At 42.9% G+C, this 13,754-nt stretch overlaps 2 protein-coding genes across 2 annotated transcripts in view; both read right to left on the minus strand.

Annotated features, from left to right (window-relative positions):
• LOC100881476 (kin of IRRE-like protein 1) overlaps positions 1-6,539 on the minus strand; it is a 239,048-nt gene extending 232,509 nt beyond the window's left edge. The window contains exon 1 of the mRNA XM_076536363.1: positions 4,139-6,539. Coding sequence (XP_076392478.1) covers positions 4,139-4,223 — 85 coding nt within the window. The 5' untranslated portion in view covers positions 4,224-6,539. The remainder of the gene's footprint in view (positions 1-4,138) is intronic.
• Positions 6,540-11,195: 4,656 nt separating this feature from the next.
• Positions 11,196-13,428, minus strand: Npc2b (Niemann-Pick type C-2b). The gene is made up of 3 exons (XM_003707278.3): positions 13,203-13,428; positions 11,658-11,962; positions 11,196-11,534 (listed from the first exon to the last, which is right to left on the minus strand). The coding sequence occupies exons 1-3, from the start codon at positions 13,279-13,281 to the stop codon at positions 11,451-11,453; spliced, it is 468 nt and encodes a 155-aa protein (XP_003707326.1). The 5' UTR covers positions 13,282-13,428; the 3' UTR covers positions 11,196-11,450.
• Between the last annotated feature and the right edge of the window lie 326 nt (positions 13,429-13,754).

The following is a 13,754-nucleotide window of genomic DNA, read 5'->3' on the forward strand; positions in this document are numbered from 1 at the left end:
TTCAACCCCTTATCAGAATGATATATTTCGAATATACCTGGCATATTAGTTACGACGTTGGCGTTGAGAGTACACAAGTCCTTTATTTTAACGTTTCAACGTCCCGGTGTTAAGGTACAGCGAATATCGGAATAATTCGAATGATCCGAATCCGTTTTAGGTAACGAGCGATAGGTGGAATACGAAGAGACCAAAGGGTGGATAATGAAAAAGGAATTGGCGTAACTGGTTCGTGGTCCGACTAGACGCGATTTAAGCTCGAACGATCGACAAAGTCGAACACCGGTTAAACAAGAGTGCACGTTGCGATAAAAAGGTGGAAAGCTTCTTCGAAAGGCGGGGAGTTAGTCAAGGGTTGATTAATCGCTCGGCTATCGATTAAACCAGCACGACACGCGGTTACGTTAACGCTTCAGTTTCGAGCAAGTAACCAGCCCACGATCGAGACGTTCACGCGTAATTTCACTAGGAAGGAAGCGTCTCGGACCGAACTGCCTCCCTCCTGCTTGCTGACAGTTATAGGACGTCTCGTTTGTAACTGTCGACACGACAGTACGACAGGATCGGAGCTTAAAGCGGCGAGATGCATCCAGGGAAAATCAAGGAGGGAAAGGGGAGTGCCAGCAGCCGGTGCCGAGATACGACGAGAAATATTGGATTCGACGCGGCTCGGCAACGACACGACGACGCCGATCCAGAATACGACTGGAGAATGGCAAAAAAAAATAAAATAAATAAATCGACCGGCCAAATCGAGCTTCCCGAAAGCTCTTTACTCTCGAAAAAAGGAACGAATTTATTTGTCTTTCCATTTTGACGAACGTACGCTAGCTACAGAGGGCGCCACTGTACGCGCACTCGTTCGATCAATGCCTCTCGAACAGATGTTTAAATTTCAAAAATTTCTTGTTTTAATTATTTTCTTTTTCACGGAATTTCATTATCCGAAACGTAAGGTTATCTATCGAGAATGTGGCTGCGATGAAAATTCGTTTCGACTCATGGTTCTTTAGAAATCCTAAAATCGAAAATCGTACGAGGGTAAATCGGTGAGGGTAAATTATGAATCGTAAAAGAACGAACACCGGAATGATTGTAACGTCGTAAACATCTTATTGTCTACCGTCCCAAACAGTATTTATCGAAGAAAAAGGGAGCGTGTCACCCGGTGTAAACGAAGGGAAACAACGGCGAAAGGAAAACCGTGTCGACAAGAAAGTAGTCGGAAAGGATGGCAAGACGAGCCGCGGCTGGTAGAGCAAATTAAGGAATAAAATAACCGAGGAAGAAGTCGACGCGCGGGATAACAGGTTGCGCGAGCGAACGAACGAATAGAGAAGAAAGCTCGTAGACCAGAGAGAAAGAGAGTAGCGAATCGGTTCGTTAAACATTACCGGAAAAAAAAAAGTCGACGAATACTCGATACTACGTACGTTAAGTAGCGTTGCTTCGACTTTTCGGTTTACGAGGAAAACGCGAGTACTTCGGGTCATCGATTTCCTTCAAACTTTTCTACGTTGATACATTTGGTCCCTCTGTTTACAAATGTTTATACGTATATGAACCTCGTTAGAAAGGAAAATATTCGATATTTAGAAGTCAAATCGAACACAAATCTTTATACACTCTTTGTATAAAGAGTGAAAAAGTTGCGGTTTACGCGATAATGTAAGAACTCGACCGAACGACATCGAGTAATTCAGCTGGTGGTGTATAAAAAAGATAAAATTTTGTTTCGTATAAACATCGGTAATGGCGCGAATCTTGCATCGGCGATACGAGCCAGCGATTAATGGAAGGACTTTATTATTCTCACGGATAACTACGTCAATGATATTTCTCGCTTCGATGAATATCGAAGCGAGAAGCCGACGAACGAGTAATAATAAACGATACCGTCGATAATTGTTGCGTTACAGAAATATATTTACCGTGCATCGTAGCGCGGGAACGTTGCGCGTGGCCGGTGGCCAGTCGTCGCGTCGACCTACATGTGTATATCTCTCTGCGCGATCATATTTTCGACCATTATTACCGCGTCGAGTTATTGCCATGGTATCAATAATTAATAACAAGCTCGATCCGTCGGCATATTTGCGAGCGTTGCGATGGAAGCGTTTGTCGGCCGGACCAACAGTGTGGTAAATGATATCTTAAATCATCTGGTTGCTCGCATAAGGATCCGCTAGGAGAATATGCTATAAACGTCGATGGGACTTTTAAAACTGCGAACGGATTATAACCGGCAACTTTCGATATTCCTGTCGCGTTCCGACGGAGCTCTTTCGGGCCACGGTGACTCGTTCCCGAAATTTTTACGTCGATCCGATCGGCCAAGCCAAAGTTCGAGCCAAAGGGCAAAATTCTCGAGAGAACCTTTCGGATAACGGGCGTGAAGCGACAGGAGATCCGGGAAATCGCGGTCACGGACGATCGGAATGTCGTGGACTTAGAGATCGGATCGAACGACCGCCGGACCAGTTGGCCACGAGACTCGGCTTTAATCGAATTCCCGGAGCAGTTGCGCCAAGTCGGAGAACTTTCGTGTCGAAGACAATGCACGAACCGCGCGTCATAGGACAGCAAGCACGAGAACGATTACGAGCACCTTAGGCGGTTAGCAAAGCCGAGTTTTCGATCGCGAAACAATGAGAAACTTCCGCTGGCTTTGACACTCCAATCTCAAAACGTATTACTCTTAATCGTTATAGTATTACTTTTAGAAGTGTTACGGGTATGTTTTTAAAACGACGGCAAGTACTCTTTATTTCGGATTTCGTCGATAGCAACGGTGTTTCACCCTTCGCAGTTTCGATTCTCTTTCTCGATAATCGAACTTGACGATCCGACAATTTTTCTTCGCCTTAACAATTGCATCAAAGTCGAAGCGACAGCGTACCGTTAGCTACTACCGCGGTCACTGTAATTCTTCGATTGCAATATTCGATTCTCGTATCTCGTCATCTTGCTAATTAAATGTCAAACTCCACGAGTTCCAAGGCGCTGTGACGGTACCAAACAAATTAATTCGCCGCGATAATTTTTTATTTCTGCTTCGATTTAACAGTCATCTTTTTCATATAACGCGAGACTGCTAGGCAAACGTACAAACGCGATATGGGAGGTTCAACTATAAAGGGTCAACGCGAGCTTCGTGATGCTACGCGAAATCAATATCTATTCTTGGAAATCCAAATTCTACGTATATGGCCAATTTGATTAGACGCAGCTGGGTTCGTTCGCGCAAAGATGCACACGGCGAATCGTCTCTTGGGATCAACACAGGAAGCACAGCTAGCAACGAAAGCACGGACGCGTACTCGCTACATTATACGACACTCGGGGAATACCTATCGACCTGTCTTCCCTCTATGGTCGTTCGACAACAGGGATCGCGCGTAAATCGTTATCCCGTCGAATCCATTTCCTTCTCGAAACGCCAACTATACTGTTTCGTCGCGTTTTCGCGCCAGTTAACTTTCCAACTTCGATTCTGAATTTCAAATCTGAAACTCGATGCATTTATTGCACGATTAGGTAAAACAATAGTCGAATCGAATCGTGGTCGAACCCGACCTTGCCATTTTAACGGTGAGAGAATTGAAAATCTTTAGTTTCACGATCCAGAATTTTCGAAAGGATTCTTGGTATCCAGAGGGAAGCACGGTGCGAACAGCAAATCGAATTGGATCGCATCGAGTCGAATCGTGCCGAATCGAATCCCTCAAATTTTGTTTTTGTAGTTTTTTATTTTTTTACAACTACAGTTTGCGATCAAAAAATCTTTCAACGCCTACTTAGTATTAAGGGGGAGGCATTTTAGATCTTTTCTGTCTTTTCTCTGAGTGATTTTCTTTCTTTTCTTTTTTCACTGCATCGTGGCGAGACTTGGTTCGAAAATGAAGAAAACAAGGTAGAAATATAAACGAAATTGCGCTATCCATTTACTTTTCGCTGATCATGAATACCTCATCGAAAAACGCTTGAAAAGACATGCCTGGAGATGAAGATTTCTCTGGTACTCTACCTTCGCGGAGGAGTAACGAGAAACGCAGATAAAAGGGAGAGTGGGCGTTAAAGGTAGAAAAAGGTGAAGGAAACGAAAAAAAGAGAATAAGGGAAAAGAAAGAGGACTCACCCGATTTCTCGTCGACGGTGGAAGCGATCCCAGCGACGTAGGAAACAGCCTTCGTTAGTCCGACGAGCAACAGTACACTCCACATGTTCTTTCGTTCGTTGTTTCTCGTTATCCTCGTCACGAATCCCACAGAGCACTCGTACGCGAAGAGGCAAAAGCGAACGACGAACGGTTTCGATCGAGACTGCTGTTAGGTCATTCTGGCACGGTATTCGATACGCCCGCGACCTCTTGCACTCTTATCGCACGCACTTTGGATCTCTTCTTTTTACCGTCGTCCACGATCATTCTCTCGCGGATGTTATTTTATCGATATATCGAACAACTTTATCGGGAGTTAAACCGATTTCTGGCATCAACGTTCGGCCAACTCCGCTCGTCTAATCCGACGCCCCTTGTTTTTCCTCTTCGGTTAAACGCTAATTAAAGCGGCCAGCACCGCATCCGCAACCGCGTACCGCAACCCCTCCTTCTCCGTCTCCTCCCTTTTTTTCCTCCTGCCTTTCATCCACCGCGTATATTAAAGCGCGTCGGACACGCGTAACAGCCCTCCGAGCCGCTAGAAAACCGTGGCTCGACGCGCTTTCGACCTAACCGCTCGCCACTTCCGCCAATAACCTGCAACGACGGGCATGATAGCCGTAATCAACGCTGACCATTCTACGCGTTCACCGAGGCCGCAAAATTCACCGCACCGACACACGCTGTCCGGAAAGTAACGTCTACGCTACTGGGACCTGGGTAACCCTCCTCTTGGATCACTTTCCTCTTCGATCTCTGACCGTGTTCGGAACGCTAACGCTCGCTCTTGCTACGTATTCTACCGAAAAATTTATGTCTTTTGAACGAGTGCGAGAATATTCGTCCACGCACCATACGGACCATCAAATTTATTCTGTATGCGTGTCAAACTTATTCGGACGATTTCAATCATTCCGACTGACCATTCGTACGCTACACACTCGTGCTTATGCCGGCTACACCCTATACCGTGAACATTCGATGTTAGTCGACCGATCGAATCTTGAAATTTTACTTCCTATTTATCGGAATTGCCCGCGGACCTCCACGGGACGCTTTCGACCTCGCGAACAAACCGCTTGTCCTCTTGCAAGGACGCAGTCGCGTGTGCGATGCCTGAACTTTATTTTTTCTCTATTGCAATTACGTGTGAAAATTTTTCAGACGTTTTAAGATTCGTCAAACTGGACGTTCGTTCGTTACACCCTTTACAATTATCGACTTAATCCCTTACAGTGAACGTTACGTCTTTACCAAGCGACTGGAGCTTGGAATTTTATTATAATTGCGTGTCAACTTTTTGGGAACGCTTTCAACCCCTCGGTTGGGACGCTCGTGCGCTACACCCTTTGCAAAGATGCAGTTATGGCCGCTATCGCGTACCGTGGCCGTTAAGTTTGGCTAAAGCGAACTTTCGACGTTATTATAATTACTCCTCTGTGTAAAGTTTCGACCCTTCCAACTGGATGCTTGTCCACTGCACCCCTTCTAGATCGTTACGTTTATGGACGACATCGCGTTCTATGACCGCTAAGTTCTTGACCAAACGGACAATCTGTATTTTTCATTTATTGGAATTACGTGTCAACTGAAAATTTTTCGGAACGATCGATAAAACCGACTAGAAAACTTCCAGTTTGTTCGTAAACTACGACAAAGCGTATAATCGTTTTTCGTTGAACGATCGGAAAAGGTAATAAGAAAATTTCGAATAAACGATCGTTCGAAAATGGCCGAAGCGCGTGAATATTTCAAATTTTCTGACGGTTAATCGGCAAACGTATTTTTCAACGTCGTTCCAGGATGCAAACGAAAAACGAAGCACTGCGGAGATCTTCGATCACGTTGGCTTGCCACAGATTTCCGGTTTGGCTGGAAAAGGTCCAAGCAACGACGACACGGGACGAACCTGCAATCTCTTCGAAATCGATCGAAAGAAAAATTTAGCGACCGACAACCCTTAGATCGTCGGTATTACGAAAACGGGGCTCGTAAAAATCGTCTAAAATCATCCAGTCTTCCCGTTCGATTTTCGCGCGCTTTTCTTTCTGCTCTTCTTTTCACGAGCGTCGAACACGAATATTATCGCGAAACATAATCGTTCGTTAATTGATCGATGCATTTGCCTTCGTTATCCATATACACGTGATTGAAAGGACCTTCAATCACTTTGTTAATAATCCATGACACATCGAACAACGGTTATAAACACTCGCGTGTCAAGAACGAGTCACTCTGTTCGTTTGTTCGAGATGTTTAGCGTGCATCGGTGGTTGCTTGGATAATAAGGGAAGAAGCGCGCGTAAAGTGAAAACGCGAATAAACACGGATCGACGCGACACCACGGAAAAATGTGGAACACGTGGTCCTCGAGCGACGGCGGACGGCACACTGACGGAAAAGACGAGCAAACGGCGCGGCGACGGACGCGCAGCCTGCAAAGCCTCCCTAGGAGGTGGTGGTGTCGGAGGAAAATCCGCGGGTGGGGTGAAAGGGGTGAAAAGGGATTCGACGCGTACACCGTGCATCCTGCTGCTGCCTCTCTTTCCCTCTCTCGCTATCTCTCTATCTCACTTTAGCTCTCTTGTGCTATGCTTGAAAGGGATGTTTGTCCTACACGGAAGGACGTACATTCGAATAATACTCCTTGCTGATAAACATTCGCGAAATGGATGCGTAATGGGACGCACATGCGTTCTACAGCATTCGCTGTTGTGTCTTGCTTGTGCCGAATGGAATCAAGTATTAGAACTTTCATAATAAAATGATGAATCCGTCATCAAATGATGAATTTTTATCGATACTCTACAAACGTTTATTCGAACATATGTTTTCGTGAATTTTACTCGAATGATCTTATTCTGTTACTTATAAATAATTTTCAACAAGTGCATTGAAAAATGAATAATACTTATCGGAATCTGTGGTATCGTGTATTGGTTTTTCCACTGTGACAGTGGAACGGCGAACGAGTCAGCCCAGTAGAAATAGTCATGCTTGGTCAGACAGCGATACGATGAATCATTGAACGCGTTGAAAATGTACTTTTTATCCGACGAATAAATTTGTTCTTCTCCAATCGTCCGGTTTAATTTTTATGTCATTCTTAATGTTTAAATATAAAGAATTAAAATTCTGTAATTTTGCACGATCAGACCGTTATATTTTGTACACTTAAATAACACGAAAGGATGAATTAATATTGTACGCGGAAATTTTGATTTGTTCGAAATCGTCGAACGATCGAAAAGTTTCGAGTCGAACGATCGTGCAATTTATTCGCGAATTTTGCATCAGCCGATACGAAAAGAACGGAAAGAACGAAAAGAATCGAAGAACGTCGGTGCACAGCTAAGGGATTGCCGGTGCCTACATATACATTCGTCCATCTCCGAAAACATTCGCTATAGTTGCTTTCTATTTACACTGAAACTATAGATTCGTGCACAGACTCGTGTTTTCCTTTCGAATAGCATATTTTCTCGATTCCATACCCAACGATCGATTTCCCGTGCGTAAATATTTCGAAAACATTCGCCGGAAGTTACGATTGAGCCTGTATCGCGTACAAACTCACCTACTGTTCCTCTGCAGAGATAGGTCAAATGTCGTTAACCTCGACGTACAATCTTTTTGGATCCAAGTCTGCTTTATAAGCGCATATCTAATTCAGTTGCGTATTAAATATTTACAAAATTTTACCGTTTCATAATCTCGTTTCATTTCTTAAGCGATTTAGCAAAGCATTTCAATTTTTAACTCGAATATACTTCAATTCATTGGTTAACATTATTTGACAGTTCGCGTTAACTATGCAACGATTAGAGACACTGTTAATCGATTTCGGTGGAAGTTCATAGAGCTGATCGAAAACATCGTTAAGGTCCGCGTAAAATCAGCGAGCTCTTTAGTATAGAAATCAGTAATGTTTAATAAAAATATTTGAATATTAATGAAGATAATTGTTTGGTCGACATTCCCGATCAAGCACACCCAGAGTCGCTCGACGAAACAGAGTTTCCGACAAAGCAACGTTTAGATAATTGCTCGCGCTCGGTAGTTTAGGGACGAGTGTTTGCTTTCCACGAGCATCGAAGACGGTTTATGGTGGTTTAAGAGGGCTAGAAGGGAGTCGGTGCGAAAGGATGAAAACGACAGGGGATAGAAGAGATCGAAACAGGGGCTAAGAATTTCACGAGCGAAAGAGGCGAACGAGGAAGCAGATGCTCTCTGACCGGTGTCACGGATCATGGTCAACTTAAAAGCTTTTGAAAGGCAGGAATGGCATTTCTGCTTTCTGAAAGCTATCTTTTCGACAAGGGAATGGCTTATTCGAGGCTCCGAATACACACGTATGCGGCATCCCTCGCGGCGCGCCGGCTTCTACGTATGCTCGTGTAAAAACACCAAAAGGTTTATCGAATCCTCTTCTGCCGGGTAATGACTTTACTCGTTACGAGCTTGTTCGATAAGAGAAGCGTTGACAAAGGATTAATAACCGACATATCTACCCTTTGCACGCGTCATTCTTCGCTTCCTGCATATACATATATGCATATATGTACTTCGTATAGGTAAAAAAATAAAATAAAGTACAACGACCAATACTACCGAAGCGACAATTGTCTACTTCCGAGATAGTCGATGTTTGTAAAATTTCAACGTATCGTACTTCTTCTGAAACATCAGCTATTCGTGGCAATCATTCGAAGAAAGTCAAATTTAATGCATAATTCGAATAGCAAATGGGACTTTGAATGAATACGTTGTAACGTATGCGTAAACTCGAAACGGAGAGCTTGAGCGAAGCGCCGGTGTCGCGTACATCGTGTTACCGTGTAATTTAAACGTACTAAAAATTTCGTAATGAAGTCGAAAGAAACTAAAAAACTACTCGTTACTTCCACGCACACCGCTATGTTCGTGAAAACTAATTCCGGGTTGACACGGATACTAGATACAGAAAGCCAACGGAGGAACAGAAAATTTGTCGAGAAGTTCGATTTTTACAATTTCAACGCCTAAAATCTGCAGCTGAACTTTTCCATTGAATCTAATTTCATCCTATGACACCGATCGAACAAATGCTAGAGTAGATAACCTTAGCAAGAACAACCTCGCCGCCTGATTAATAGAATACTAAATATAGATAACATTTGACATTACCGTAATGCCGGACTTGCAAACTCTGTAAAAGAAAATCTCAAGAATAAAGATAAGAGCGAACGATATCTAATATTTAATATTCGCATATTCTTCTATTATAGCATCAAAGATCATAAATAATAATTTTGTGAAATTTGACGATACAATTATCGTCGCGGCTAACGTGATCGATTATTGCTACTACTTTGCAGAAATTACTTTCGCTTACTCTATTAAATGTAAAGTGCTCGCAATGTCAATAAACGGAAATTTCGTTTCGCGACACAACCGCTTACAGTACGTGCCTCGAACTACCATTTGTTATTGTTGCTACGGTACCGATAAGACAATCGGATTTAATTGGAACGCAACGCGAGGTTACGTGCGGTTGGCAAGTATCGCGAAAAAGTGTAGCTTAAGCGAAAATCGCGAGCTTTCAAGCTTTGATCGAGCAACATTACGCAAAAGTCCGCTATTAACGCGACCATTAAGCTCTCTGATCGCGCGACACCGGTAAAAAACGTTTTGGTTCCGTGCGATCCGAGGTCGAGATTAATGCACCGTTTTTCTTCACGCGACGCCGTTTACTCGATCTTTATGAAAGTTACCAGGAACATGCCAATCTCCAAAAACTAGCTGCCACGTAACCGAGCAAAATCAAGCAGGGTGCCATTTATTTTTAAAATCGAAAGTGATGATAAAACCAGAATGAAGAATGATGAGCACGCGTACATGCGACTGCAATCACTACAACCGTTTCTAATTGAATTATTAATGGAGATGGTATCGATCAACGGGCTGTCGTAATTTACTTTTGTAACTCACGATGAGACACGAACGGTTGGGCTGGAGGGAAAATAAGCGGGTAGAGAAGACAGATCGTTCGCAACTTTCGTTATTTATGAAAGCTGCCGCGAATACCGCGTGCTGTGAGCTCGTTATCGTGCGCTTCGATTCAGCCTGATACGTCTGCATGGATTCTCGGTCGAATGAAACGCCTGGAAGAAATCGGTATTGTTGAAATAGAAAAGGAAAAATCCTGGAAAACATAATTTACGGGAAGGGACTTATTACTACGTGTTTTCATTATTTCTTTCATGGCATTTACGCGTTTTCGCGATCGAAAGTTCTGCTATTCCATTTTTCCAACTTATTCGGTTCTTTCGCATACAATCATTTGTTTACAATTTGCACAATTTTTATCGACAATAACGAATTAACTGTAATGTGATAGTCGATTTTCCAAAAACAAAGAAAAGGCTCGTACAACTTGGAAATTTCACGGCAAGACAAATCGAAACGTTTATAATATTACGATCTAAGCGGCAATTAATTAGTCACACCTGAAAATAATCTAAAAATAATAATCGTATATAAAATCGAGCTTGTGGTATGCAAATATACTTGATCATTTGGTTGATCGTACATATTTTAAAATCACGGTTGAAATTATTATGTTAACGAGGGATATCCGGTAAACATCGATTATTGAAGGTACTACTAAAACACGACCAAATATTTGGCTACATTAATATTTGCTTGTAAAAATCGTTTAAAAATAACTGTTTGAAATGAGGATATTCATTCGAGTTTGTTGCCCGTCGAGCGAGTCGATCGATCGTCGCGTGATCGAAGCAAGTTGATCGAGCGTCCGCGCGTGGCACTAGCTATTAACCTCGTCTAGATTCCTACATCATCGACGGCTTATAACGCATCGCGCATGAACGCCGCGCATCTATCCTACTTCGAAACGAACTTTAAGTTTTCAAACACATTCGGAAAATCACGACAGATAGATCGCGATTACAATGATCACGATATAAATAACATAAAACGTGGCAAAGATAGAAGATTCGTATCGCTAAGGAAAGCAAAAACGTAATACGTAAGATAATATATAAAAGCATTTTTATTAATAATTACGATTACGCGTGACACACTATACGTATACTGATTATGCTCGTTCGTGAATGAAACTGTACGGAGGGTTGCCCTATCTTCGCGGAGGTTCGTTACCGAAAACGAACACTCTCTGTTTCGGCTCGTTCGTCTTCGTTGTACGCTCTGTTTTGGGTCCAGAGGCCTGACCTCGTAACTTCCGGGAGGTACGGTGATGGCTCTCTCGGAAAGAACGAAGCAGCTCCTCTCAATTGGTGATCTTCGCTGGTACTTCGAAACAGGCGATCGAATGATTTCCATCCAGCAACTCGTAATGTATGACCATAGAAACCTGCGATCGAAATAATATCATCGACGTATAGTATGTATAATTAGAAAAAAATTGAAATTAAAAATCTGGGACTGGCTAATTCGAAACATCTTTGCGTAACTTTTGTATGAAAGAAGCGCTAACCGTTGGATAAATTTGAAGTATGGGAAATTCCCGCTTGTAAATGTATTCGACGCCTTTTTTCAGTGAGCATCCAGCCGGAGTTCCGTCCACGTTGTACATGCTGTCGCAAGCGCTGGTTCCGTCGACGCCGACGAACGGCAGCGGTACACCCAGAATAGCGGCGTTCACGGAGTTCACCAGATTATCAACATCTCTGTCGGGCACGATCTTATTTTCGATCGTGTATTTCGTCCTACGTTTCAATTTGCACGGTGGCACGTCGCAGCCGGTTATCTTAGCCTGATTGGGATCCTCTAACTTTTCTCCTGCAATAGAAAGAAAATGTTTGTAGATTACGTCGAATCTTGAAATGTCCCTGAAGATTACAGAGACGAGCCGAGTTACATAATCGGATGCTATTGGAAGTGGATTTCTCTATTGACCTCATCGCGGACACGAATCTCGCAATGCTTTCGTTGATAATGAAAATGATTCGCTAGACAGATTTCTCTCTTATACGCGACTCCATTTTTCTGCGATATTAAACAAATAACTCCTTCTTGTTATGACTTTTATGACTAGTAGAGTCAGAACGAAATATAAGAAAATTAAAAGCGTTCTTCCAATTTGGAAAAAAAAGTGTTAGCTCAGAATTTGGCAGTGGTAGGATGACAGTGAACGATATAGTCTTTGTCTTATACACTTTGAAAACTAAAGTTGTTGTAAAACAAACAAGCTTAAATACACATAGTCGATTTCTTCGCACATTTCTTTGTAGCAACCGGCTCAATTTGCATAAAAAAAGACGATCGTTGAACCCCTCGTAAATCAAGAGGCCGGTGAAACCCCGTTTCACCGGTTCGAGATAATCAATTTCAAGGTGATCGAATGGAAATATAAAGCAGTGATGGAGATTATGAGTATAGAAACGAGCGAATCGAAGCGATGCGATCTCGCTAACTGCAGGCTCGAGAAACTTACGAGCACGAGAAAAATTCAGTCCGTTTCCGAAGGAAAGTCGATAATTTTTCATAATTCGTGAACTTGGTCGACGCCGTTACGTAACTTCGAATCAATATACAAGAAGTTGCAAACACTGCTTTATGTACAACCGATCGTGTGTATTCTGTGATTCTTTGACCGCAAACATGAAAAATATTGACTCTTCAGATTCTAGAAGCAACATCGTTGCTGACTGGAAACAAAGTTTAAAGAATGACAAAAGATTCTCGGAATGGTCGAGCCGCGATTCCACGAGTGATTCTCGACAAAAGTTATTCACGGCCCGGTTAATTATTTAAAACGAAGTTACAATAGTAGAAATTTATATTACTCGTTGGTTTGTCGATAAGTCTATAAGTCGCGTGAGGTTGCATCGAGCGCTAAGAAATATGTATATTCTATCGTTACCGCGGTATCTCTATTACCACGTAGTCGAGTAATTAACTATAGGTGCCGATTGTTATTAACGGGGTAAATTCGAAAATACGTTTAAACGGACCAAACTCCCGAACTAAAATTGTACAAATGTTCTGATAAGAAAAGGCGAAACAACGTTGTACGCACCAGTGCCGCACTTGTTAACTTCCGTGGCAGCGGCGAGCACGAGGAGAGCCGCGAAAACGAGAATCGTTTCCCTCAGCATCTCGAGTGAAAGCGTGTTCTTGACGAAGAATATATATATATATATAAAACAAACAAGAGCTCCCAGTCACTCTCGTTAGTTCCAATCAGGTTCAAGTCCGACTCTCGACTGAGAGTTGCCACGGGACGCAACGGTTTGGCCGGTGATTCGTCAAAGTTCACTTTAAATGGATTCCCCTTCCTCGTGAAAGAAGCGACCTCAGTGGGGATGCGAGAGAAAAGCGAAACAACAATGGTAGGGATTCTGGAAATTCATGAAACTGCAGGAACACCGATGCAACGTTCGAACCACGTGTGAAGGATAGAATCGAGCTAGAAATCATGAATCGTGCGAGATAATTAACTTATTGACCTTTTGCCTTCCAGCTTCAACATCGAGACTCGCTCGAACCACGTATCACGGTCTCTCGTCTAACGACTGGATCGAAACCTGTTTTCGTAACGTCGATACGTTTCCATTCGAAATCGATCCGT

Source organism: Megachile rotundata, chromosome 10 (genome assembly GCF_050947335.1).
Source record: "Megachile rotundata isolate GNS110a chromosome 10, iyMegRotu1, whole genome shotgun sequence".
NCBI classification, from domain to species: Eukaryota; Metazoa; Arthropoda; class Insecta; order Hymenoptera; family Megachilidae; genus Megachile; species Megachile rotundata.

Bases quoted from the DNA above. Each gene is read 5' to 3' on its own strand.
- Npc2b (XM_003707278.3), bottom strand. From the start codon at position 13,281: ATGCTGAGGGAAACGATTCTCGTTTTCGCGGCTCTCCTCGTGCTCGCC. The intron at 11,963-13,202 runs GTGCGTACAACG...TTTCTATTGCAG, and splicing joins AGTTAACAAGTGCGGCACTG to GAGAAAAGTTAGAGGATCCC. The intron at 11,535-11,657 runs GTTAGCGCTTCT...TTTCGATCGCAG, and splicing joins TACTTCAAATTTATCCAACG to GTTTCTATGGTCATACATTA.